Source organism: Juglans microcarpa x Juglans regia, chromosome 8S (genome assembly GCF_004785595.1).
Source record: "Juglans microcarpa x Juglans regia isolate MS1-56 chromosome 8S, Jm3101_v1.0, whole genome shotgun sequence".
NCBI lineage: Eukaryota > Viridiplantae > Streptophyta > Magnoliopsida > Fagales > Juglandaceae > Juglans > Juglans microcarpa x Juglans regia.
In genome coordinates this window covers 19,166,196-19,193,680 of record NC_054609.1, presented here as the reverse complement: position 1 = coordinate 19,193,680, position 27,485 = coordinate 19,166,196, and the positions used below count along the sequence as shown (strand labels likewise).

The following is a 27,485-nucleotide window of genomic DNA, read 5'->3' as shown; positions in this document are numbered from 1 at the left end:
TGTTGAAAACAGATCGAAGGGATGGAAAAACCGTTTTCTGTCTTTAGAAGAAAGTTTCGATCTTTATGACAGTTAATTGCACATTGGTTTCGGAAGTAGTACTGTTGCATCAAGTTTTTTTAATTTGGAGGCCAGACTCGTTAGCTGCATGGAGGTTTTGATTACACCATCTTGCATGGGGAGATGCATGCATGATTTCAACCATGCCATGATATTACCTTTTGTTCCACCGTTGAAAGATCAAAGAATCGAACCAACAACATTTTCATTCATCCATTGCCAAATAAACTCATCAAGTTCCTCTTACAATATTACAACTGGTTTCACGCGTATTCTGTTTCTATTCTCCATTTTTCTGCATACGTTTACGAGATGATTAACCTAACTTGGATATTGAAAATACTTCAAGTATTCTCAAAATATCTTACTACTATTCATTATTTTATTATTACTTTTTACCTACTTTTTACTACTATTTAATATTCTATCATTACTTTTTCACTGTTATTCACAAAATTAGTAAAAAGTTGTTTGGAGAAAGCCTCGAGAATAATCTATATTTTGGAAATTGAGACGCTCCTTTATATATTAGCCTTATTTTGCTTTTGGTCTTTGGAATGTGACCTTGAGAAAACCTCGTCAAAAGACCATCAAACCAGACATCGTTGGTCATGTGTTCGGAGAGGGGGTTTGGTTTCAGAAAATGATTTAAGCCATTTTAGGCTCTGAGCTGTCTGCTTTCCCGCGGAAAAGAAGACAACACAACTTGCCTTGTCACTAGAAACAAGGAACTATAATTAGAGTGAATGAATCCTGGCCAGTTATTAATACGAGAAATGTGTGTGGGAGTCACCAGAAAAGAGGGAGGAAAAAAGAAAAAAAAACACCATTTTGGGAGTAAATCAAATTCCAGTCTTCTTCATCACCTCCACTTTTCGATCACATTCCATAGTGTTTTTTTCCCAGGAACTTGACAGGGGAATGCTTATGTCCTCATCATAACCTACAAGATGCAAGTAAGTTGTACCTGATTTTCATTACAGGCCGGGAGTTTCAAGATTTTCGTGCCATTATGTTCCCAAGTACAAGCTAATAAATATGGAAAAGAAAAACTGTCTGCATTAATATGCAAGGAAGTTACATGTTATTATGGCTACTACATTCATGCCCTTCAGTTCTAACTCACAGATTTGAAAGTATGCCAAATGCTCTACCCCCTCCCCAACAACAAAAAAAAAGTAATTGAAATTTGAGTAGTGCAAGTCATTGTAATGTTCCTTTTCTTTGCATGTCCTTCTGTTTCATGTTGTTCATTGACCAAGTAACTTTTTAATCCATGACAGGCTCATCAGAAGAAGATGATCAGGATCTTACTTTTCATTTCTGTGCTGATCCATTCAACTTCAGGGAAAAAGTTGGCAGAGGCTCCATCACAGAAATGGCTAACTCTAAATGGTAATAATCCATCCTTTCTGTTTTATCAATTAACCATTCATTAGATCAATGTACTAAGTTCCAAGATCTGGTCTCTTGAGGAGGGAGGGTCTGAACTAGTCTCCCCCTCCCTCGTAGGGTGGCCGGAGGGACACTGGCCAGACTAAACTAAAAAGAAATCATGGAGAAAATCATGTTATAATTATTTCTATCAATAGATTTTGAGACGCTATACATTGTACTTGCTGCAGGTGAACGGCCCCTTGTGATAGCCAGAGGCGGGTTCTCAGGACTGTTTCCGGAGTCGAGCTCATTTGCAAATCAAATGGCACAGACTTTGAGTCTGCCGGATACGGTGTTGTTCTGCAATCTACAACTAACAAAAGATGGCATTGGTATATGCCTCTCGGATATCAGGCTCGATAATTCAACCAATATAGCAATGGTATACCCAAAGGGGCAGAAGACCTACGATGTAAATGGAAAGCAAGTGCACGGATGGTTTGCTGTGGATTATACAATCGATCAGCTGCTCAACAATGTATCATGTCAGTCTCAAACAACTTTTCTTTCTCCTAGTTCTTTGGTATATTAGGTATAGCATTTAGAATTCTTTGCATTTTCTTTTGAACAACCTACTGATATGGAGGACCCAATTAACATTTAGTGTTTATGTTCTTTTAAACATTTATTTAATAGCTTGCCAGCGAGATGGCAATTAACAAGTTTTTGAAACAAAAAAAGAAACGTATATGCTAGGAACAGTTCGCACAATATTCATGTTATGAAGAAACACAACGAGATAATTGATGGCATGTTTCTGGAGTGTGAAGAACTAATACAGATATGATACACAACGAGATAATTAACATGATGAATAAAGTTGCCGTGATAGCCATGTATGCAGATATTTTAAGAACTTGTAGCAGGAAACAAGTTAATGTTATAGTAAGTTAACCTATTTGTTTTGTGATGATCTTCTTAACAGTGACTCAGGGCGTACTCTCTCGACCAAGTTTGTTTGATTTACAATCACCTATTTCCGCTGTTGATGATGTGACGGGAATTAAACCAGCCCAATTTTGGTTGAATGTTCAGGTCTCTCTCCGTCTAAACTCAATCTAGACCATCATTCATTCATTATTTTCTAAGATGGCTTTGGTATGCAGTATGATTCATTCAATACACAACACAACCACAGCGCGGCATCATATGTTCAAAAGGCAATGAGACTTATGGGTATCAACTACCTTTCATCTCCTGAGATCGGTTTCTTGAAGAGCATGGCTGGCCAAGTGAACAAAGTCAAGACAAAGCTCGTCTTCCAGTTCCTTGGTGCAGATGAGATTGAACCCACATCCAATAAAAAGTACAGTTTACTGCTGCAGGATCTTGCCTCGATCAAGTCATTTGCATCTGGAATCCTTGTTCCCAAAGAATACATATGGCCGGTACAGGCAAACAAGTATTTAGGAGCTCCTACTACGCTTGTATCTGATGCTCACAAACAAGGGCTAGAAGTATATGCGTCTGGTTTCGCAAATGATCTTGTTGCAAGCTATAACTATAGTTATGATCCGACAAATGAATACATTCAGTTTGTTGATAATTCTGAGTTTTCTGTTGATGGGGTGCTTACAGATTTCCCCCCTACAGCATCAGAAGCCATTGGTGAGATATCCGAACTGCCAAGCCTTAATCTATGCTTTCCCTGAACGTTTCATTTCATGAGTTGCATAACAATCCCGTAAATTGAAAATATACCATATGGGAACCCAACGTTTAGCTCAAGAATATAGATCAGCATTCCAATGGTTCTTGAGTTATGGTCTGACCCTGCCAATGCTTTTGGCTTCTTGGCGCAGGATGCTTTGCAAATAAGAAAAATGCGAGCAAGCCCATCAAGGGTATGATACTAGTCTTAAATCTTTCCCAAAGCACATATTACAACCTTAAATTTTCTTAGATAAAGTCCAGAAGATAAAGAAAGAGTCATTTGCTAACGAAAAGTTGGTGCATTTTCAGGAAAAGCTTTGATCATCACTAAAAATGGAGCAAGTGGAATCTATCCTGGCAGCACCGATCTTGCTTATCAGCAAGCAGTAGATGACGGGGCAGACATAATAGACTGTTCGGTTCAAATGTCAAAGGACGGAGTGACCTTTTGCTTGGATACAGCTGACCTCGTGGGAGATACTACTGCCATGACTACTTTCATGTCTAGGTCTACTACTGTCCCAGAAATCCAACCGAAGGCTGGAGTCTTTTCATTTGACCTAACATGGAGCGAGATTCAAACCTTGAAGCGTAAATTTCTTAAAAAGATCTTCTCTTTTCTTCCATTCACTGCACCCATGCAGGTTTCCTAAGCTTCTAATCCTACTTATGCCTGAAACTTTCATATTGCAGCTCAAATCGCAAGTGTTTACCAGGACTTCCAAAGAAACCCAGCGTACAAGAATGCTGGTAAATTTACAAGCCTTCCTGAATTTCTGGATTTGGCAAAAACAATGGCAGTTTCTGGAGTTCTGATCAACATTCAGGTAAGTTTAATATCTGGTGTCTTTCTATAAAACGTTATTGTTCACCATGTCAAATCAAATCAAATTAAACCCACATAGACACTATTCTCGATCATGTCTCAGCTCCAAGGTTTTCCAATTTATATTTCCAAAAATTGATGCTTACATTTCTTTCTCAGAATGCTGCCTACCTAGCATCAAAGAAGGGGCTTGACATTGTAGGTGCCGTTACCACTGCCTTGAGCAATGCCACCTTCGACAAACAATCCACTCAACAAGTATTGATCCAATCCGATGACACTTCAGTGCTGTCCAAGTTCATGAATGTGCCAACCTATAAGAGAGTGTTGTCAATTGAAGACAAAATCGGTGATGCACCCAAACAGCCAGTGCAGGAAATCAAGAAGTTTGCTGATGCAGTTGCCATTTCAAGGTCATCCATCATTCAGATTAATGAGTACTTCACCACAGCTTTGACCAATGTTGTTGGGGAGTTTCAGAAAGAAAATATCTCAGTCTATGCCTATGTCCTGAGGAATGAGTACATCACACTCCCATTTGACTACTTCTCGGACCCTATTGCGGAGATTGCTACTTTTGTTGGAGGAGCCGAAGTTGATGGGATCATAACTGAGTACCCGGGAACTGCTAGTAAATACATGAGTAAGTGTTAAAAAGTTCCAACCTTGCTCAAGTTCTGTTGGCCATTTGACGAAATGATGCTGATCAAATGAATGATACATAGTTTTCAGTTGGAAAAATAGGGTCTATACAATGAAATGCTTCACACATTGCACTTTTTTGGGTATTGCAGAAAGCCCATGTACGAATACAGATAAACCAGATTACAACATCCTACCAGCACAAGCAGGTTCTCTACTTTCCTTGGTTCCTCGTGAAGCACAGCCACCAGCAGAAACACCTCTTCCACCCCTCCAGGTTTCAGACGTTGTTGACCCTCCACTTCCACCTGTGGCCAACATCACTGCTGCTGCTCCTTCAACAGTTACTGGAGCTGAGGCACCTCGTTCAAGTGCGTTGGCAAATGTTGCAAGCGTGGGCCTTTCTATGGTGTCAATCATTGTGCTTGCTTTAATATTCTCTATAGGATACTGAGACGATGGATCAATTGTGATGTGGCTTGTGCCAGCCTGAGACTTTCACTCTCTTACTTCCTTTGATATAGTAGACATTGACAATTAGCCCGTACCATGTAAGAGATTGATTTGAGTGGATTGTTATAATTAGTGCATGTAACGACTAACGAGTGTACATAAATGTTAGGCATTTAGCATACATATACAGAGGCACACATACCTGATTTGAAAATTTTACAACTTTTTACTAAAAATCTAAACTTTCTTTGTTCTGTAAGCACCCAAGAAAAAAATTGGTCTAACATAGAGATCATAAGTGAAACTAAACAGAAAAAGAAAATGAGGGGAAAACCACGAGAATAAATTTTGAGAAAATTAATTTCGTGGGGGGGGGGGGGGGGAGGGGGGGGGGGAGGGGGGGGTGGGGGTGACTCAGATTAGGGTATTCAGAGACGAGGAAAAAGTTACCCGCCATGGCTGCGACTGAGACCAGAGTTGCCTGTGGAAAAAAGACAGCAAACATTTTACGCACAGAGAGAGCTACGGAGCCGAGTCTCCCCGCCAAGAAACGGCCGTTCTTCTCATTCTCTGAATAGACTCAATAAATCATCACCACCTCAATTGTATTCACTTTTACAGAAGAAGAAAAAGATGATGACGACGACGACAAAGATTATGTTGATGAGAATCTCGACCGAAGAATGATGGAGAATCATCGGCTCGCAAGCATTCAAGAGAAAAAGGGGGAAAACAGAGATTACTGATCCCCTCTTTCTCTAAGCGCAGAGCCTCATTTTTAGAAGTTGTCGTATATGTACCAAGTGACATATATGGGAGTAAACATTTGGTAGATCTTTGAGCTCCCACCGGTCATGGCTGCGAAAAGAGCAAAGAGTGAGAGAGAGAGAGAGAGTAATCGAGGCTCAGATTCGCCTTTTCTCAGACAAAAGGAGAAAGGAAATCCACCGGCCATGGCTACAACAACGAGCTGCCAACGAAAAAGGACAAAGCAGTCACTTTAACATAGGAGGCTCAGAGTCGCCCCGCCAAGAAACGGGTCTGCCCTTTATCCAGTGTCTGGTAGTTCACGCTGAGGATATCATCACCGCCTCGTGTTTTAGGGATGACGAGTGGAATTTCTCATACATACATATATATATATGTATGAGGCTCCGTTTCGACACTAGGCTGCGTTTAGGTGCTGAGCAGAGAGAGAGAGAGAGAGAGAGAGTAATCGAGGCTCAGATTCGCCCTTTCTCAGACAAAAGGAGAAAGGAAATCCACCGGCCATGGCTGCAACAAGGAGCTGCAACGGAAAAAGGACAAAGCAGTCACTTTAACACAGGAGGCTCGGAGTCGCCCCGCCAAGAAACGGGTCTGTCCTTTCTCCAGTATCTGATAGTAGAAGCTGAGAATATCATCACCGCCTCATATATATATATATATGTATATATGTACATGGATAGATAGAGAGAGAGAGAGAGAGAGAGAGAGAGAGAGAGAGTCTGTGTGCATGCATGATCATATAGATAAGCCATTGGGAGTGCTCTAAGAAAATCATTGGCTCCGCAAGCGTCCAGAGGAGGAGAGGGGCAAACCGCCATTCAAAATGGCGCCGCCAGCCATCGGCTCTGAGAGCAGAGCCTCATTCTTAAACTAATGAGAGTGAACCCTAAATGAGCTCCTCGGAGGACTATTTATATTACAACACTCTACTTTGCCGTCCTCATGGTTTTGTTCCATGTCACGTGAGTTTTCAGAACTTCTCACTCTATTTCCCTTTCGGTTTCCGTCCGACTTCATCTCAAAAGTTCTTCCAAGAATTTTTCTAATATTTATTAATGGTTGCATAGATCTTGAGTTTATGACTTGTGATTAGATGAAATAATATGAGTTAAGAAAAATTATGAAAACAGACGAGGCTATTGTCATTCGAGAAAAAAGATGTTTGTTATGAAAATTCACTCGAAAAATTATAAATGATCAACTATACATTTTTCTGCTGCCATAAACTTAAATTTGAATCCATGCAAACAGAAAGAGATGTACATTAAATGAATAATCACATAGCATTTACTACCATTTATTCATATAGACCTCAATCTTAAATTCTGTAGATCCCCTTGCCATGCCTATTACCTCACTCTTATATTTTTCTAAGCATTTCTCGCGCAGATTCTGGCTGTAGCAGAACATCTATTGCTTAGCATTTTTCTTTGTTTATTTTGTTATTAACCATCATGAAAAGTTGTAGTTCCATCAGGTACAACACTGATTGAGCAACCGAGTTTTTTTATAGCATCAAATAGAACAAGCTCCAACCCAAATTCACACCAATAGCAAATTGGAAAGCAAAGTGTTATGAACCGCAAGGAAGATGAAGGCGAGAGGGACTTCGGACAGAGATAAGGTAGAAGACAAAGACTTTGGTTCGGAAAGACAAGTGCTTGAATAAAACCAAACTCCAAACGGCACTGTTTATTTTCCTTTTATGTTATGCTATGCGTTTTAATGTTTTTATGTAGTTTCCATAACTGTGCGTTTTATCTAGTATAGTGCTATGCGTTTTATATAGTCTTAAGCTATGCATTTTAATAGGTGTAATGTGTCAAAATCAGTTGAGTTTGTTAGAGGATATAATGCGTCTGAGAAGAAGGGAGGAGCACCTCTGACATTTTGGAATTATTTGGAAAATTGTATGGAGGTTGGGAGGCCCTCGAAGCACTCCCGTGGCTAGTGGAACTTATCGCATTTCCTCATTTTCATTCCATCAAACAGGTTGTCTACACTATCCATTCACAACATAACGCACCATTCTTATGTGATTAAGCTTCCTGTTAACATCAATTTTTCATTTCCAATCCATTTCTCTCATTTCATTCATTCAAGAAATCCCAAACTTACGTTAAGATACATTGAGGTTCATAACACAAAGTGAGTATATATAGTAAGAAAAAATTTTCTCATCGGCCACTATTCCCCAACTTACACCCCACACTCCACATCTCATGAAAAACACCATCATACCCTATGAAAAATACATCCACACCTCATAAAAAAGCTATAAATGTGGGGTGTGAGAATTAATAGTTGTTGATGCATAGTAAATCCCATATAGTAATAGTGGCTGATGAGAATGAATGGGTGTATCTGACATAGAAAAACTTGCTTCAAGTTGAGGAGCTTCACACAAGGGTAAAGTTTTGCTCCTCAAAATGAGGGTTTTACATCACCTCCTTACCCCTGTGTTGGAGCACAATTTTGTGCACAATTTCCCCAGCTGAGGAAATAAAGTAGGTTGCCTGCAACACAACAAATGCATCAGTTGGTGCTTTGGATAAAAGCTTTTAGACAGCATCTAGATGTTTAGATGGATGTTGAGTAAGTCAACTGTGTTCCATGTCAAACACAGTAGACTAATTCACACTTTTCGATTATCCAAACATCCTCAAATTTCTTGAAGGCGCATTCATAATGCACAAAGATTTAATACCCACAATTTCTATTGCGCTGACTCTGTGAAGAAGAAAGCCATTGACCAATTCTCTGAGGAGAACCTAAAAGAAAAAAGTCAGGGAAAGGTTGCATATGTGGAGTAAAATGCAGAACATTGAAACAGAAAAGAGAGGTATTTACCCATTCAAGGCCGGTTGTCCACTTACAGTTGCCAAATGAGGTTCATTCTCTCTCGAGGCCGGATTCCGGCCAATGTAAGCAATGTTGCCATGACGAACATGTTTAGTGCAATCATGTCCGCTTAGGTACGCATTCTGGGAGAGGTTAAGCGTATCCATTAGTAGTATGCCATCACGTACAGAATTGATCAATACATATCAAGAAATTCAAAACGCTAGTGATTTAACACTTACAACACCAAATCTTACAAAAATATGGTGTAGAAGCTCATAAAGTTGCTTTGCCTCCATTTGCTCATTGTTCTCTTCACAAACAACCAATTGATGGAATCCAACAACAATGCGCCTAGATTCACAAAGGACAGAAGATCCGTTCCATGATTCAAAGTGGTAACACATAAAGGGGAACCCATTTGTACGGTTTCAAATGTTTATACCATAATTTCCCATCTTTTGCAAATATCTCAAAGCACATCACATCTCATCTCTTTGGGTTTAATTCAAAATCTTGCAAGTTGCAAGTACGACCACAAGGCCTCTTAGATGAAATGAGATGAGAAAGTTTTGGATAGTGAGATGAGATGAAATGGTTTTAGATGAAAGTTGAATAAATATTGTTAGAATATTTTTTTTAATATTATATTGTTTTGAGATTTTAAAAAGTTGAATTGTTTATTGTATTTTATGTGAGAATTTGTGAAAATTGTAATGATGAGATGAGATGAGATGGGTTGAAATGGTTTTGATATCCAAACTGAGCCTTAATAGTCTATACAACAGACATGAGTTTTACCAGTTACCACTGATTGCTTCTAGTGTCCTTGTCAGCCAATGTAACTGACTGTGCTCAATTTCACTCGATGATCCCCTAAGCATCAAATCCTTCAAATTAAAAAAAATAAAAATAAATAAATAAAAGTAAGAGATGCATCAGGAGCTCAGAGAAGTCAACACTAAACAAATATAGGATTTTTTGAATCCAAGAAACATGCACCTGTAATGAACCAGTATCCACACCGACAATGTCTAAAGTTTTCCCATAAGGTAGCTTTATATGCTCTAGAAAGCAACAGACTCCATGTCCTTTTGTTGTTCTAGTAGTATACCTACAAGTGCTAGGAATCATGATTTTGCAGTAGAGTGATTGAACTAAAACATTGATTGTAATTCCAGATGTTGCAATAAAAACATTAGTATGTGATGCAAATGTATCCAGTTCAGAGAACTGATTTGCAAACAAATTGTATACCAGGGAACTTTCAGGGATGAGAAAAACACAGTACCCTGAAAAAGTTGAAGTGGGATTGTTGTTAGTAGTCAAATTAATTCAGAAAAATGAACTTAGACCAATTCTCCCAGGGTAAAATATGTATAATATCCATCAATTTTTTTTTATTGGTGATGAAGAACGAAAGGATCTTACATTCTGCATGAGTGGATCATCCTCTCCAAGTTCACTAGTGTTCACCACAAAACTTACATAGTAAGCCTTTGCCACTTTGTCCATCTCCATAGACATAGACAAGAAGAAACACCATCAGAAAGGAAAAGTTGGAAAACATTCAGAGACGTTGAAGGAAGCCACAACCTAAAGAAGTTGATTCTGCAAATAAAGAACGCCAAAAGACGATGAAAAAGCACTAGTGAACACCTCTGCTAATCAGAGCCTAGAAGCAGGGAAAACGGGGAATTCTTCTAGCAAATAACACAGAAAGTGAATAATCAAAATTCATTCCCCCAGAATATTGGAACCAATATTATTTCCAAAATGAAATCTTTCACAAAGTAAACAGGAGACCCATATGGTCAGGTTTCTCATTATTTTTCCCCTCAGCGGTCGGTTACTTCCATGCATGACGTGCTTTAAGCATCTTTGAGTGAACGTGTAAGATATTTCTTCAATTTTGTATATGCATTTTTTTTTAATCCTATTAATATATATTATATACAAAATAATGTATTTTGCATTATATACAAAAAAAAAATTAAATAACTTAAGTTTCCCCCTCTAAAATAAATTCTTGGCTCTGCCACTAGCTACCAATATAGTCAGGTTGGTTACCACTAACAAATTCATTTTCTTGTTAACTCAAACAACATAAAACATAACATTACTTAGTCATTCCAAATAAGTCCGGAAGGGCTTTAATACCACCATAAGAACTCAAGGCTCAAACTCCTCTAGCTCGACAAAGCTCGTGCCAGTTTGTTAAGGACATGTACCCGCCCACTTATCCTAGGACAGTTAGGATATTCATTCATTCAAAGTGAGCAAATAGCCTGAATGTTCCGGGATTCAAATTTTGAATAGTGGGCGAAACATTTAGTCCGAATGATCCTAAGAAGTCAAAAGCTCTATTTAAAGAATTCAAGTACGCTAACGAAGTCTCTCAAATAATTTGACTCTAAGATTCCTATCATTATTGAGGCATTGGAGGCGCCATCAAACCCCTCAAGCCACTTTGCTCTTTGGTTGCAGGACATCGGGAGTGCGTAACAGTGAAACACGCCCTTAACAAAGCCAGACCCATCAAATAATATCATAAATTCTTCAACCCTTTCAACATATATTTCAAGAACGAAAGGATTAAGAAAAATGAGAGATTTACCAGTTTCAGAAGATGGGTCTGTTGCTTAAGTGGTCTGAAACCCCCTCTAACACTGATGAAGTAAAGATCAAGAGCTCTGTTTCCACTCCTATTCCCTTGAATGGGCTTCTGAGGCTGACCCATGTTGAGAGCAAGATAGAGAGCAAAGCAGAGAGACGCCTGTACGAAAATGGTTCGAAACCAAGATGGCTTCTCCATTTTTTCGGAGCTCACAGAGTTCTCAATCTATGTGCTTTCTGTGCTCTACTCTCGACGTTTCAGGCTTGAAGTAGTCAAATCTGAATCTATCGTAGTCTTTGTTCTGTTGATATGGCAAACGCAGCGTGTGCATGTCAGATTCGAAGGGAGGAGAATGGACAGAAAAAACTGAAACACCCGGCGATGGATTCTTCTGGGTTACGTGCGTTGCGGTACGCGACAACGTTGTTCCATGGAATTTCAATGGCATAAATGATAAAAGACATGGTATTCATCATTGGTGTGGGACTCACTGCGGAAGCATTAAAAACTTGTTCAACAATTTCATATTTAAGAGTTATTTTATATATTCTCTCTTTTATTTGAAATTTTTAAATTTAAATAAATATTCGAGAAAATCTTGATGTATGAAAATACCGTAAAAATCATTTCATATCATATTTGATTCCATTATATATATATATATATATATATATATATATATATTTTTTAAAAAAAATTTTGAGACATGAAGGAGATAAATCATTTTCATGGAAGGGCATGATAGCATATTCAACGATAACAATGAGAACTCCATCTCAATTTTTCTTCAACAAATAGATACGTTTGATTGTTTAGTCATAGAAGAATTTTCCTTCTTAATTATTACTTTTTTTTTTTCTTTTTGTTACAGAGATTACAGTGACATTTGAACTGACCAACCTAAACTGGCAAAAGAAATCTAGTTATGGAGTTTTGGTTGCCAAAGAAATATGATAAAAAGCTAGTACAGCAGATGAATTTGCTTCAATGCTTGTATAGGTTTACCGATCATATGCTAGACTTAATTATGTTTCAAAACACAACTATTTTCAACTATTCTCTGTCTATTTCGCTACTATTCACAAGTTATTCACTATTATTTTAGTATTATTCATAAATCATACGAGATACTCTAAAATCCCATTTAGATATTGAGCTAAGTTGAGATGAGTTAAGTTCTTTATAAATAGTAGTGAGTTAAGATGTTGAGTGAGTTTTGTAGGACTCACCTAATATGAGTTTAAATGTGTTTGAATATTAAGATGAGTTTAAATGTGTTTGAATATTAAGATGAGTTTAAATGTATTTATGAGAAATTGAAAAAGGTTGTGGTTCTCGTTTCTAAAGAGGCGTTGAGTTGAAAAAGTTTGTGAGCCCAACATGTAAAGAGATTTTGAGTTGAAATGAGTTTAGTGATTTGAGCATTGGCATTGATTTTATCAAATTTATCTCTAAAATTTGATAAAAAGTAAATATTTTCTATAAATCTAAAACCTCTAGCCATAACCCCACATTGGATAGTCAAAATAATAATATAATATTATTTTTTTAATAATAATATTTTTAATTTATTTTTTTCATATTTTACAATTACACTAACTATATGTTAATTAATAATTTAATTTAACACTTACATTATTATTACAAGACGGTCTTTGTTTTGGGATAGACAAAATACACCATTCTACACTATTATGGAATACTGCATGCATGAAATTGAAGAATATTCATATAGATTAAACGCCCGTTGGAGATTAAACATGAATAAAAAAGTCCGTTGGAGATTAAACGTGAATAAAGAATAGATTTGCTTGGTGAACAGTAGTCCTTCAAATTTGAAAAAACTCATCAATTTACTATAGCTCAAAACTTCCCACTTATCCTTTTTGCTAATCCAATGCATCTGTGTTTTGATGAAATTTATCATATTTTATATTTGACTAGGCTCTTGATGAAGCCAATGGCAATACTCTAAATGTACTGTAGCTTAAAGTTGAAGATTTTAGTATATGCTAAATCTAATGCAGTGATTTTAAACATAAATTTATCAAATTTTGAAGATAATACTCATTTGATGAGTCCAATGTTAATGCTATAGTGTGAATCCCCTTTTAACTATAGTTAAAAGGTGCAAGTTTCATCTCCGTTTTTCTGAATCCAATCAGTATCTCTATACTTAAAAGGTGCAAGTTTCATCTCATTGGAGGAACTCAACACATATACAAGGAATATATCTCTGAAAAGTGACTAAAGCCATTGCTTTTTCTTGTTTCTTTATCTTCAAAATTTCGTAATGTTTCCTTTTAACTCACTAATTCGACAAGTACAGAAGGAGCATCTACTTCAGCTAACTATCTTTCTACAGCTAAAAAAGAAAAAGAATGCAAAAAAAATGTCAACCAACCCAAGATACAGAATTCAGATAACTATCTTTCTCATGAAAAGATAGAGCTAAAACTGCTGTTTTCTGCATCAGCTCTTCTATTCAAACATCTGCCACAACCAGCATATGCTGACATCACCAGCCTTGCCCTCTCGGCTTCCACACAGATCAGATTTGCCACCTCCCGCAACCCATATTAACTCTGAGTCATACGTTTTAAGAAATATCGCTAAATATAATTCTTTTTGCCACCATCAGTGATCAATTCAATGTTACATTCACCAATATTTACACATGATATCAGAAGTATAGGGTGGCATCATGGTTACAAGATGATACAACTATAGCAGAGATACGTGGCCATCTCATGAATTGGCTGAATTCTGTGATAGAGAATTAGGCCAAGACTTCGCTCTATACTGCAGGAGCACTTCAACAACAACAATACAGGTCCCTCGATTTCACATTTAGTTACTTATCCATCTTCTTTTCCGAGGCGGCCGCTCTGGTTTGATCTCCAAATCTTCAGAAGCCTCACTTTTGGAAGAAGGCAGTGCTTCACTCTCCATCTTCTTAGTTGTCAAGGACTCTTTCTCCCTTGGCATTGGAAGCTTAAACCGTTCACTTCGCTTTTTCAACTTCTCCACTGTATCAAGGTGCCTTTCCTCCAAAGGTTTTGTTTCAACATCTTTGCTTTCCAGATCAGAGGCATCTTTTTCTTCAGTCAATGGATGTTGACCATCAACAGCCTCAACTGTCTTGGTAAATTCATCTGGAGGTTTCCTGGCTTCAATAGATGCACCATTTTTATTCCTATCAATCTCCTTGAATTTCAAGGAAGATGATGACCTACTGTTGATACTATAGTCCCTCTCGGTGTGGCTAGTCCATCGTTCCAACTTGGAGCGCCCTCTTTTCGAGTCATGCTGTTCATCTTCTGACGAAGCATCTTCCCTATGTTTTCTGGACACACGACGATGCACTGGGATCTGACGGTCTCCATTCCCTTGATCATTGGACCCTTTCAAGCCCTATATAAAGACATGAACAAACTGAAGTTTCAACACTTCCTACCGGGTTTAAGTAGAACATTAATGAGAAACGAGAACAACCCAGCAGGGAAACTTCCTAAATTAACAAATAAATAGGGGTCAAGTAACACATTCTCAACCATAACTCAGATTAATCAATTAAAGTCACAGGAGATGGCAATAGCAAATGCCAATAAAAGACGACAGTCTGACCAAGGGAAGCGAAGCAGTCTTAAAATTAGTCTTAAACCTCAAGAATGAGATCAAGTAATGAAAATCTAATCCGTATCAGAAAGTTGAAACTTACTCGAACCACCTTAAAATACATTGTTCCGTCAGATGGATATGTTCCCTATGGTAACTAGGGTCATGAATTATGGCCAACAAACAGTACTAACTGCAAGATACATTGGTCAAAGTTTTATGACTAATTTTCTGCATCTCTGCCAATTCCTCCCTATACATATTTTAAACATAAAACTTCCATATTATTACATTATTTATGACAAGTCACAGATTAAGGCTTCGTTTGGAACATGAACTACTCTCAACTCATCATTATAACTTTTTCAAATTCCAACACAAAATATAATAAACAATTCAACTTTTTCAAATTCTAAAACAATAATAATATTAAAAAATAATATTCTAACAATATTTTATTATCTCAACTCAACTCAACTCAACTCAACTCAACTCACTTCAACATCCAAACTCACCCTAAAGCTACTTGTGTTTGAGGTTCTTGCACATAACAACTCCCTCCGTATTTGTAAGTAAAGGCGTGCACTTAAAATACTATGGAGGTAAAAAAAGATAACAACCTGGCCAATTCTCAAGTTTTGGAAATGTCCTCTTGGTGCACATCAGGATGCTCACTATTGAATTAGGAGAAGAGAAGACATTCAATAATTCCAAAGCACTTGCCTAAGCAAGAATTACATAACAGTGCTCTTATTATTGCTACGGTAAACTACACTGGAAATTGTCAATTTTACCTAGGAACTACACAGTTTTGACGTGACTAACAGGCAATGAGATCAATTTGTCACATTGAAAACACAATTTCAACTTTATTCCAACCTCTGAACAATGAAAAACCAGTGAACACGTACCAAATCGAGCTTCAACAGTCAGGTCCTTGAAGTAAGGCCCTCAACTGCAACCGCTCCACCTCCCTAGGCCCTTCCCCAAAACTCTAATAATCAGTATTCCAGAAGAAAAGCAATAAGCTTCAACCAAACTTTCTGGACAAGGGATTGAGCCAGATTTTCTTTTTTTCCCATGGTGTTTTTTATTTGTATCAAATTCAAGTTTATGACCTACTTTTCTTCCTGCTAAGACTTTGCCCAACAACTTGACTTATCTAAGAGGGAATTCCCCCCCTCCCCCCCCCCCCCCCCTTCAAAGAATTATATATTCTTGTATCTAAACATGCTACATACCGTTTCATTAATTCGACCCCTTTGGTCTTCTTGATTTCTCTTGGAAGAGCCAAAAGCTTTGTGATCACCACCCTCAGAGTCTTTATTCTTTCTTGTATTCTCTTTATGTTTTTTGTCACGTCCTCTTTGGCCATCAGAAGCATTAACTGCATGATCATTACGAGAACTAGACCTCTCTGGCCTGGATCTTTCATCATTACTAAATTGGTTTCCACTTGGATAAGCATCATCACGTCCCCTGCGGTGTGAACTTTCATCCTCAATTCGGTCCTTTTTCTTGGACTGTTCGCTGTGTCGGACCATGTCTTTTGATTGGTATTCTTTATCAGATCCTCTGTAATCGTCCTTTGCCCTAGGATGGCTAATTAATGCTTTGTCCTCTGGACCACGCCCACCCCTTCCAGCAACCCGTCCTTCATCTCTTTCCCGCTTGGGGAGATAATCTTCATGAGACTGTTTTAACCGATGCCACTCCTCCCTCTCTCTCTGCCTTACACCCCTTTCTCTCTGCAGCCAAATCTCATCTCTGTGCCCTACGGAGTGGTGATCATCAAGATTATCTCTATGTCTTAGCTGTTCATCTCTCTTTCGAGGGTCCAAAACTTCATCCCTTTCTCGTTTTTGACGGCTAGTACTTTCCCTGTGGCCATGCAATATTTCTTCTTTGTCACCATGGTCCCGACTCAGATATTCCTCATCTTTCCTTCTCTTGCTATGGTAATCATCTACATTTTCATACCGAACCTTCAGACCATCATCTCTTTCCCTGTGGCGTGAACCAGCCTCCTTATCATACTGAACCCTATAGCTGCCATTATTTAACTGTTTTCTTGAATGTAGATATTCATCTTTCTCACTCCTCTCGCCGTCTCTAACCTTATCCCTGTGTCTGGTTCCCATTTCAACACTGCGCTCCCTCTTCCTCGTGTCTTCAATTTTAATCCTTCTGTTATAAGGATCGTCATCTCTACGTCGCCAGGGTCCATCAGAATTGTCCCTCTCCTTTCGTCTGTTAAACCCATCAGATTTCACAGGCAATTGAGGACCTGAGCTCAAATCCCACTCTCTGGATCGGTAATCTTCTGTTCCTTTTACTACCATGCGATTCCTTTCCATCTCTTGTCTTCCATCACGGTTCTTTCTTCGGAGACCTAGTTCATTTTTGTCAAGGTGACTTTTCATCATGGTCTCCACACGTTTTGAGTGTCCTTCTTGAATGGCTTCCTCTTCAGCCCCATCCCGCCACTTTGGATACTCTCTGCTGCTTCCTGATCTTGGTTTGTTATTTTCGCTACTTTCAGCCTTTGATTCCCCTGCATCATCAAATTCTTGGAGCACAGGTTGTTCCACTTGAGAACTCAATTTCTGTTTCTTTACCTCTCCGCCGCCAAGGTTGTCATCTCTGTCTAACGTATTCAAAGTCCTTTCATCTTTCTCTATTTCATCCTTGTCTGTTATAGGGCTTCCATCAGCAAGCACAAGCACATCATGCCCAGCATCACTATGCTCAACACTCAACTCCCTGGCATCCCTAACTGCATCAGGAGATGATAATATCGGACTACGTTTACCGTCCAAGCTATCAACTGATTCTTCTGTCTGGTTATCCTGAAATTTACCAGCACATGTACTTCGACTGGGAGTCATATGAGGGGATTTGTCAAGTTCCCTTCCCTGTGTCTGCCTGTATTCAAAAGGAGAATGTTATAAGCATTTCTCGAGTTCTGATGCCATGGTACAAGTTAAATTCGTGATATGGTACAAGTTAAATTCGTGATATGGTACAAGTTAAATTCGTGATAAAGGATAAATACAACATGAACTTAAGTACATTATAGTCAATAAACTCGTAGCTATTTGGATGCCCAGGTAAATAGTTGAACAAAGCAGGTAACAATTTGGGCAAACAAACTACACTATCAAAAGACATGCATGACAAAATTCTACAATGCAAAAGTACACACTACCGACTGAAAGCTCCCACTGAAAAATACAGACACTAATTTCGTTTATTGATTAGACAGCATCCACTTCTCTGAGCTGATAACTTTGAAACTATTTTAAATTTTCCTCTGAGATGATTGTATTTATGTTATACATATTCTCCATTTTTTTTTATAAGTAAAAATATTATATATATCAAAAGGAGAAACCAAGTACACTGAATGTATACAAGAAAACACCTTGCCCAAAATAACCCAAAAAGCCCCTAATGATCCAAAAAGCCCGTGAAAAAACAACCCAAAATACACCAAACCCAACCCCAACCGCTTGTTTCCCGTACAACTAAAACTCTACTCGAAAACCCAACCCCAACCCCTTGTTTCCCTTTAGACTTCCCTCTAGTTGAGCTAGTTGAGCTACTACCCTTAGTGTCGTAGTTAATTGCCTAAGAAAGACGTTGTAACTCCCTACTTTTCTTGAAACTTGATTTGGTTTCAAGCACGTGGCTTGTCTCAATCGCAGTGATTAGTTCTTTAAATTGGTCTTCACATCCTCCATGTGAAATTCCCGCAAACTGCTGAATCTCATTAACTTTAGGATGAATCCAATCCGCTATTTGAGGAAGAGAGACTAGAGGAGCAACATTATCCCCAAACGCAGTATCCAACTGCACTCCCGACTCTAGGCATTCCTCTAAACAAGGCACCAACGCCAAACCCATTGGTTCTCCAGCAACTCCATTGGTTCTCTTCAATGGTATCAGGGTTCCCATTGGAGATTTTGGGGTGAAAGCAAATCCCTTCACCTCTGGGGTGATAGAGGATCCTACATCTCTTTCAGACCTCAGCAGTACACAATTTTCCTTCAACATGTTATACATATTCTCCATTACCACTATATCTTCTTGAAGATCTAGTATCATGCTTGAAGGTTTGTTTGGATAGTAAGATGAGATGAAAATTTTGTGAATAGTAGTAAGATAGTTTGTAAATAGTAGTGAGATAGTTTGAGTTGAGTATTTTTTGGGTTTTAGAAAAGGAGAGAAAAAAAGTTGAATAAAAAATATTATAAAGTTAAAATATTGTAATAATATAGTTTTATAATATTATTTTTATTTGGAGATTTGAAAAAGTAGGATTTTTTTTAATTTTTATTTGAAAGTTTGAAAAAGTTGTAATGATTAGTTTAAAAATTTTCTATTTGAATTATGTTTGGGAATAAGATGGGAGAGATGAAATGACATTAGATGAGAATTTTGTATCTCATCTAAGGCCCCAAACCTGCCTTATTTTATTTTGCTTCTACACACATTCACATGTTCAGACCATGACACCCTCAGCTTGTGTGTAAAACGATAAGCATTTATTAGCATAAATTGGTCTGTCAAAACTTAACATGGAAAGAGAAGCATAATACAAAATGAAGATTTCAAATCCAATCCCAAGTAGAACACAAAAGTCCCATATTGTTCAGGATAACAGATAGGTTGATTTTATAACATATATCTCAACATGCAGATTTCAAGACTGTTTCATACCTTTCATCATAAGGGGTGCCAAACTTCTCGCTAGGATAGACAGAAGTCGGCCTCCTAGAACCAGGATTCTGGGCTGGAGCTTCTGGAGGAAAAGAAAATTTACCTTCCCGATCAGGTAAATTATCAGCAACAGAAGACATTAATGCCATCCTTTTTCTATCAACCTGATCTCTCTTTCGACCATTGTAAGCCCCTGGAAAAGCATCAAAATCCCCACTGTCCACCTGGACAACATCTTCTTTGGCTACATCACCTGCTCTAAAATCCTCTCTCGAGGACTCATTGTCTGGTTGTTCTAGGGCACCCTTTACTGTGGAGGAATCATCATCTACAGAGTCCTGCAAGACAATCTGTTCCCCCAATATTTGTCGTTATCTAGACTGCATATACATTATGAAATGAAGCATCTAATTATGCCATTAGATTAAAGGTGGGTTTTATTTAATACCTCAATTATGGCATCTGAATCACGGATGCGAGGAGGTCGGGTGTCAATGGAAGGGAGACGTTCACCATAACCACCTTCCACCTGTATTGCTCTTCCAGTTGGCTGGTAGCCAAAGAAAAGAAAAATAAAATATTGAGCCTGGAAACTGACGCCAGAAACAAACATGATGTCTAGTAGCTAGTAACTACAGCTTTTTTTACCTAAACTGCCAAAAGCTAGACATAAATAAGGTGCTAATTAGATAGGCCAAAAAGAGAGGGGAAAAAAAAAAGGAGAAGAGAGGAACATGAAAAAGGGAAATTAGGAATTAAACTGAGTGGCAGAAATTTAACTAAATAAATCATCCGGTAAAAACTTGCTGATAAATACAAAAGAATCATCCTGTAAAAAATTAATGTTAAGACAGTTGCACATACAATAGTTGGGCGCACACGAGCAGATCCTTTTGCTAAATCACTCTGTCCAACATCCAACTTTCCAAGATTTGCATTTTCAGCTGAAACATCATGAACACCAGTGGCAGCTACTAATTCCGGGGGTAAATCTGGATCATACTCCTGGGGAAAAATAAAACCAATAAAAGATTTCTCCTTGGGGCCAGAACATGGGACAGAAACCAAGAATTCTATTTGCAAACCACAATAATTTTTCTTGAGATGAATAAGCATCTCATTACCTGCTCCGTTCGCACACTTTCATAAACCCGAATTTTGCTTTGCATAGTAGATTCCAGGCGCAGTTGTTCCTGAACAATCAATATACAGGGACTTAGTTTTCATTTATGTAGTCAACAGTATGACAAAAGATTGGTACGGTTACCAGTTGCTTGCAATAATCTTTCCAGCTGTCCTCATTCAAACCAAAGTTGAAAAAGTCTGATGTATCAACACCAGGATATTTCCATGGTTTCTCCTCAAAACTATCAATGTCAACCTCAAATATAGTCCTGAAAATATTCAAGAGGGCCAAATAAGAAAATTATAGTAAAAAACCAAACTTTGAAGTTCAGTTATTTTGTAGCACCCTACTCATAAAAAAGGTATTTTGTACCCTAATACAGTTATACTGAAATATGAAGGATACGGATAACATCATCCAAAATTGATGAGAGAAAAGGAATTGCAACGAGAAAACTTGCCTATTTTTTTCACTTCCCACACCGCTGAACCAAAATGAAGCTCATATACTAGACACAAATGTGACACTAACAAGTTTTTCAAGTAAACAGTTAACTCCATTTCAAAAGGGTCAAGACAATTTGGCAATGAACAAACTCTTTTTTATTTCCTTTTTACTTTCCACTCCTCTTCTGTCCACTAAGATTTGTTGGTATCCCTCAATTATTATTATTATTATTATTATTATTATTTTATAAGTAAGAAACTTTATTTAATGAAACTAGGCGAAGCCCATGTACACAGGAAGTATACAAAAGAAGCACCTAATTACATTCTAGAAACCTGAAAAGAAAACTAAAACTCATGAGCATTTCCTCCCTTAAGAACAATAGCCGAAAACCACTGCAGCAAATCCCTCAATTATAACAGTCTGAGAACTCTAAAACCTGATTATAAGATAATCCCCATTAAATTTAAAGACACCAAAATTAGGATCATTTATTAGTTGTCTCTTTTGCTGGCTCTTAAGATTTTGTAGTAGAAAAACAGCATATTGGGTGGACCCCACCTATTGCAGATAGTGTAACATTATACCACTCAATTAGGCAAACATATCTGCTTAAAGAGACTAACAGACTAAAACCAGCCACAGGATGTTGTGCTAGAGTGAACTAGAACAGAGAGGAAATAGCACCTACAATCTAGCTTCTTTAGACACTAAAAAACATAGATAGCTACCGAAACCAAAAAGGAGAGACACCATGCCACAGAAAAAGAGCCACCTCTGAGGTTAGCTGGGATACAAGACACCATAAAACAGAAAAAGTACAAGTGTGAAATGGAGAAGTTGCAAAACCCAGACCTACAAGCATCAATGGTATCTTATAAACCCATTTATAAACCCATTTCACTTTTGAACAAAATATCAAACACTATTGAGATAAGAAGCAACACACTGATTAACCTAAGCCTGCATGCTAATATCTGATAACACAACATTAGAACCAAAGAAGATAGCTCTAATGCACAGTCGCAGACTTTCTTTAGGCGGTCAACCTGCCTCCACCCCTAAATTAAGAACTCCACAGCATACCAAAAGTTCACACAGCATCTGTCCTCATCATGCCCTCAGCAGAATCACTACTTTAAAGGACAGACTGTGAACAGTTATGAGAAACAAAAAAATCCTCTAAGATACTCCATGGTTTGAAAATTAAGGGGAATAATCACTCAAATGAAGCTTGTCATTTCCTTTGTTGTTATGAGATAATTCTCTGCCGACCACCCACCATGTGAAGATGGAAATCAGGTCATATTAAGATTTTCCGAAGCATTAGAGCTGCCAGGTGAGCAACTTCTTTCTCCACTGTATCGTTGCAAGCAGGACCTAGATTTTTGTCTATTTAGGATTAAATTGGATAAGCTGAAGTGTAAGTTTAATTTTGGTGAGCATAATGACCGGCCAAACTTATGACAAGCATCAAGCATAAGCATAGGCATGTTTGCAGACCACCAATCAAAACAATATTTGAGATAATCCTCAATGTATATTATATGCATAATCTATCTTGAGAAGAGATTGTTTATAGAGAAACAGCCTAGCAGCATTAGATATTATTTAGATGTGATAACAAGAGTTTTACAGATTTCTGTGAAGAAGTTATTATTTTGAGAGGCACCAAAGGCATAGACGTCAGAGGTAGACTCCCCTCACTTGTAAACATTCCAATCATCAATCATGTGACCTAAGATTTTATCCCAGAAGCTCCCACTAGAATGCAATGTTAATGAACCACCACTAACCACGGCCTTTCACATTTCTAACAACACAGAGAACTGACCATAAAATATTACATATCAAGCAAACACCATATGCAACCAAATGAAAATTACTTGTGAGAAGGAAGCGTGAATTCCAGTCCACCCCCAAAACCTCTCCCTGCAGTGTTGTTACCCCAACCAGGCCCAAAGCCCAAATGGAAACCTTTCTGCATTGGAGGCGCAGTTCTTATTCCCGTTGGTCTCCAGTCACCTCTACCACGACCAGCAACAGGACCTGTGTTGGCAATCGGACGAACCTGACCAGGGGCTCCTCCAGAAATGGAGGTAGCTGCTCCATGCATCGGTGCTGCACCAGGTCTAACATACTGCATGTTGACAAATGTAAATCATAAGAATTTATAACCAAAGATGGGAAAAACAAACAGGTATAAGCTGAAAATCTTAAAAAATGCTTTAACAAACAAAGAGAATAGCTGCAGCTATGGCACTTTCCTCATTTATATAAGCCAACCAAAAGTCTTTCAAGTTCAGCATTCAAAGAAGTTAATTTTCACAGTGTTACTTATGTTGAAATAAGATACAAGCCCACCAGGAACGAGAAGAATAAAAGGGGGAAGATCAACCTTCCCAAGCATTAATTATTAGGATTCTAACCTTCCTAAGCATTACAATTTAAGTTCTAAAAAGTTCATATTATTCTTCAAATTACGAGCAGATGGCATAATTCTGGAAAAAAAAATTTATACAAAAATCTATTTTATTAAAACCTCAAAAAGAAGGTACAATGCAAGTACACAAATAGAATTCTGAAAAGTTGAAAATATAAATAGTAAAGAGAACAAAGGATAAGAACAAGATAACTTTTGATAAGTACGAACAAGATATAGTCTTAAGAGGTTATCACAAATAAAATTTTCAAACCAAATGCCAAGATAAAAAGCAATAACTGTAGATTAATATATTCTTTTCTCATAGCAGAAAAGAACATATGATACAATCAGGAGACATGAAAACCCAGAGATAACCACACTACCAAGTAGAATTAATCATTTGTCAGACCACAGGCTGGAGACAGTCACTGTAAAATGCCAAGAAAAGCTCAATCATTATAAAAACTGTTCTTCCACTTTTACACGATGAGCTTAGATCAACTTAGTGATCCATTAAAAAGAGGCTATGTGGCATTATGAAGCACCCATGCTTTGGCATAAAAATCAGTAATCATTACGGAATAATAACAGATCCCCAAATGCGAGAAACATTTCATACAAACTGGAACCAGCTTGAACTTTGGAATGCAACCAATGAGGCAGGCCAAGATAAATCAAGAGTATGGTAATTTGTGCTTGTCTTTAGCAGTTATTTTATTTTAGGATAATATCAAGCAGAATTCTTTTTTGTCAGCGGGTTAGAGAATGGGGTGGTTTGTAGGGTGGAGTACTTGAGACACTTTGCAACTTTATTTTACATGTCAAAAGGAACTTTTCTCGGCTACATAATGTAACAATGGTGTCCATAATGCCAGCAGTGGTGTCCATGATTCCAGCAGAGGTGCCCACAACTCCAGAGGTGTACTTTTTATTAGTAAATGTAGTATCTGGACTGCCCAGAAGAAAATTTAGTAGCTGGATTATTCATTGCTCATAGAGTAAATACGACATGGAATCCAATAAACAGTCCTAACAAAAATTGCCCCTTCTCAACCATCCCAAACATGGCAATACCACTGTAAAAGATAAATGCAATATATCAATTAAGGCAACAAGGCATGCCTCATGTAAATTTATTGTCACATAAACTACCTTCTTAGATGGTGATGATAAAAACAACAAAAATGATGATAAAGAAATTCAGGAATAAACAAGGCCAGCTTTGCGATAAAAATTCACAACATTTCATCTCAAAGATTCTACAGATCAGTAATTTATTTATTGTGGCATTACAGCCGTCAAAGGATTACTCAGGAAAAGAGCTTTCCAACAGAACTATATTGGTTCCGCATGATAAATATAGAACTCCGAACACTAGGCACTGAAATGAACAATATGAAGCATGTCACCTGCACCGCACAGAACTTTCACATAGAATTAAACACATTATTTATGTCATAGATTGAAGCACCCATTGACATCCATGTTAGGCCCGCGGACCAAAACCCAGGTAAGGTAATTTTTATAGGTAGGCGATTGGAAGCAAAATAAACCACTTCAAATTCTTCCGAAAATATGCAAATCTCGACATCACATCAGTGCTGGAAATTTCGATAAACCAGAGGATTTTACCAGCCAGCTGGAAGCATCAGCCTTTACTTTCAACGGTAATTGCTATATAATTTGCATTTCCATTATTCAAAGCCTGAAGAATACAATTTTTAAGGGCTCACTTCTTTCTACCTTTTTACAACACAACATATACGAAACTTATTGCCATAACGGAAATCCAAATCCAAGGCATAAATTTTCCCAACAATTCACAGCTTACAATAATTACAAGCCACAACAAACTCCATTTCCCATCAATTAATGGGAAAATACAGTAAATCCCATGTACACAGCATTTCACTATTTCCGGCAACAACATATAGCAACTGACCTTAAACTGAGAATGAAATGGATGGTATCCATGATTGCTATACCCAATTTTTGGGGCTATGACGGCACCGCCCCCAACACTAACTTTTCCCACCTCGCCCGTCTCCTTCCTCTCTCCATCAGCCGCTGCTGCCTGCACGGAATCGTCGCCCCATTCCTGTGCCTCCATATCTTGATTCAGCTCCCCGTCCGCCACAATAACCAGCGGGTCCCCATCTTCATCATCATCATCATCTTCACCGACGATTCCTCCTCTCTCCATTGCCATGGGCCCATGGTTGTTATCATTCAACACTATCTGCAAATCGTCCTCGCTATCACTGTCCCAATCATTATCGGCACCCACATCGTCTCCCCTAGAAGCTTCGGGATTAGCCGCCGGCGATCCGGAGAGTCCCGGAATGATAGGCTCGGAACCCGCATCGTAAATTCCAGTATTACCCTCCTCGATATCAAAATTTATGTCCTTTTCCATCAAATCCCCAGCTGTATCCCCACCATAGTTCAAATCCTCCGGAGGATCCCTTTTCGGCAATCCAGCATCTCCTTCATCCAAAACCCTTGACCCAGTAGCTGAATCCTCTACCCTCACATCACCAACCTTCAAATTCTGAGCCGAATCAGTCCCGGCGGGGGGCTCCAGGATGGGAGTGGGATCCGCAGGGCGGGGAGCTAGGGCTTGATGGGAGGGAAGATTGGGAGCGGGAGCTCCGTAGAGGATCTCGTTGCCGTCGCTACGGAGGTTGAGATGAATCGGAGGGTGGAGAGCTGGTGGGGAATGAGACGCCTGGCGGGGGTGCGGAGCCGCGGATGACGATGATGATGGTGGTGTCGAAGCAAAAGGTAAGAGCACGTCCGTATACAGATCTCCAAACTCATCGTCGTCTTCCATTAGAGAGACGGAGAGTTTTGGGAAGGGTTTTGAGGTTTGGGAGGAGGGTGGGGGAGCCAAGGCATGCGTCCAAAGACTGGTACGGCCTTTTATGTTTGTGTGTGTGTTTTGTGACCTTGTTAGTTACACTGAAATTATTTGTCCCCGACGACTTCCATTTTTTTCTTTTCTGCAATCAAATAAATTCCAACAAAAAGTAAATCAATAGATAAAAATAGTTGAATATAGTCCAAAACAATTTTTATTATATAATAAATTTAGAAAAATATTTTAGTCACAAAGAGATTACACAAAAGTAATCTCACAAATTGACGTGACTTGATGTAGCTCGTCAAATTAAAAAGTTACTTTTATTATAAAGTAGATCTAACAGATCAGATAAAGTCATGTCAGTTTGTGATATTATTTTTGTATAATTCTTTTGTAGATATAGCAGTACTCATAAATTTAACATACGATATGAAATTGAGCAAATGTTATATGTATTTATACTTTTACTTACGACATTTATTCTATTAGTTTTCTTTTAAAATTTAAAATTTTATAATTTTTAACTTATTAAAAGTTGATGTGTGGAGAAGTAAGTTTCTTATAAATTTTTCGTAAATAAATTTAGCATTTTTCTATATAATTATGTCAATTTATGATTTATTATATAATATCTCATTATGACTACTTAATTCTCAGGAAGATTCTAAGGGTTTGTTTGTTTTCAGAGATGAGATGAGATGAGTTGAGATTAAAGTTAAAAAATTAAATAAAATATTGTTAGAATATATTTTTTAATATTATTTTTGTTTTGAAATTTGAAAAAGTTGAATTGTTTATTTTATTTTGTGTGGAAATTTAAAAAAATTGTAATGATGAGGTGAGATGAGATGAGATATTTGTTGAAAACAAACAAGAATAATCCATAAGAAGATATTTTATAATATCTGATTATCACTGTAGCAATTCTCTACACTTGAGTTCTTAGGAAGATATTTTATAATATCTCATTGTGATTTAAAATACTTT

The 27,485-nt window shown here is 37.9% G+C and overlaps 3 protein-coding genes and 2 long non-coding RNA genes across 9 annotated transcripts; 2 read left to right on the top strand and 3 right to left on the bottom strand.

The window, feature by feature from the left end:
- The first annotated feature begins 890 nt into the window (after positions 1–890).
- Positions 891–5,334, top strand: LOC121244425 (glycerophosphodiester phosphodiesterase GDPDL7). Its single transcript, XM_041142490.1, has 10 exons — positions 891–1,016; positions 1,344–1,455; positions 1,686–1,982; positions 2,423–2,532; positions 2,604–3,105; positions 3,300–3,341; positions 3,460–3,741; positions 3,844–3,977; positions 4,136–4,623; positions 4,775–5,334. Exons 1-10 carry the CDS (start codon positions 1,011–1,013, stop codon positions 5,070–5,072), a joined length of 2,271 nt encoding a protein of 756 aa, XP_040998424.1. The 5' UTR covers positions 891–1,010; the 3' UTR covers positions 5,073–5,334.
- On the bottom strand, positions 1,105–4,957 carry LOC121244426. Of its 3 annotated transcripts, none has more exons than XR_005936422.1 (4): positions 4,816–4,957; positions 2,393–4,601; positions 1,670–1,963; positions 1,105–1,472 (listed from the first exon to the last, which is right to left on the bottom strand). It is a non-coding gene; the product is annotated as an uncharacterized LOC121244426 (long non-coding RNA). The 3 variants fall into 3 exon arrangements; XR_005936424.1 differs by having other exon boundaries at positions 1,670–2,069; positions 2,685–4,601; XR_005936423.1 differs by having other exon boundaries at positions 2,685–4,601.
- A 496-nt stretch (positions 5,335–5,830) lies between the features above and the next one.
- On the top strand, positions 5,831–6,367 carry LOC121244427. Its single transcript, XR_005936425.1, has 2 exons — positions 5,831–5,947; positions 6,260–6,367. It is a non-coding gene; the product is annotated as an uncharacterized LOC121244427 (long non-coding RNA).
- Positions 6,368–8,204: 1,837 nt separating this feature from the next.
- Positions 8,205–11,683, bottom strand: LOC121245002. Of its 3 annotated transcripts, none has more exons than XM_041143270.1 (9): positions 11,298–11,683; positions 10,112–10,195; positions 9,938–9,972; positions 9,683–9,794; positions 9,482–9,570; positions 8,923–9,034; positions 8,716–8,823; positions 8,551–8,599; positions 8,205–8,355 (listed from the first exon to the last, which is right to left on the bottom strand). In XM_041143270.1, the coding sequence occupies exons 1-9, from the start codon at positions 11,493–11,495 to the stop codon at positions 8,291–8,293; spliced, it is 852 nt and encodes a 283-aa protein (XP_040999204.1). In that variant the 5' UTR covers positions 11,496–11,683; the 3' UTR covers positions 8,205–8,290. The 3 variants fall into 3 exon arrangements, with proteins under 3 accessions (XP_040999204.1, XP_040999203.1, XP_040999202.1); XM_041143269.1 differs by having other exon boundaries at positions 8,690–8,823; positions 8,938–9,034; XM_041143268.1 differs by having other exon boundaries at positions 8,690–8,823; positions 11,298–11,680.
- Positions 11,684–13,541: 1,858 nt separating this feature from the next.
- Positions 13,542–26,611, bottom strand: LOC121243856 (FIP1[V]-like protein). Its single transcript, XM_041141922.1, has 9 exons — positions 25,578–26,611; positions 23,097–23,350; positions 20,905–21,031; positions 20,762–20,830; positions 20,502–20,642; positions 20,086–20,187; positions 19,638–19,987; positions 16,157–17,840; positions 13,542–14,711 (listed from the first exon to the last, which is right to left on the bottom strand). The coding sequence occupies exons 1-9, from the start codon at positions 26,466–26,468 to the stop codon at positions 14,148–14,150; spliced, it is 4,182 nt and encodes a 1,393-aa protein (XP_040997856.1). The 5' UTR covers positions 26,469–26,611; the 3' UTR covers positions 13,542–14,147.
- Positions 26,612–27,485: the final 874 nt, after the last annotated feature.

Excerpts from the sequence above, each read along its gene's own strand:
- LOC121244425 (XM_041142490.1), top strand. Across the intron at positions 2,533-2,603 it reads AATTTTGGTTGAATGTTCAG|TATGATTCATTCAATACACA; the intron begins GTCTCTCTCCGT and ends TTTGGTATGCAG. Across the intron at positions 4,624-4,774 it reads GCTAGTAAATACATGAGTAA|CCCATGTACGAATACAGATA; the intron begins GTGTTAAAAAGT and ends TATTGCAGAAAG.
- LOC121245002 (XM_041143268.1), bottom strand. The coding sequence starts at position 11,495 with ATGGAGAAGCCATCTTGGTTTCGAACCATTTTCGTACAGGCGTCTCTC. Across the intron at positions 10,196-11,297 it reads AGACCCATCTTCTGAAACTG|ATGGACAAAGTGGCAAAGGC; the intron begins GTAAATCTCTCA and ends ATGTCTATGGAG. Across the intron at positions 9,571-9,682 it reads TGGATACTGGTTCATTACAG|GATTTGATGCTTAGGGGATC; the intron begins GTGCATGTTTCT and ends TTTAATTTGAAG.
- LOC121243856 (XM_041141922.1), bottom strand. The coding sequence starts at position 26,468 with ATGGAAGACGACGATGAGTTTGGAGATCTGTATACGGACGTGCTCTTA. Across the intron at positions 20,188-20,501 it reads CTCGTGTGCGCCCAACTATT|CCAACTGGAAGAGCAATACA; the intron begins GTATGTGCAACT and ends TTTGGCTACCAG. Across the intron at positions 17,841-19,637 it reads GGCACCCCTTATGATGAAAG|GCAGACACAGGGAAGGGAAC; the intron begins GTATGAAACAGT and ends TTTTGAATACAG.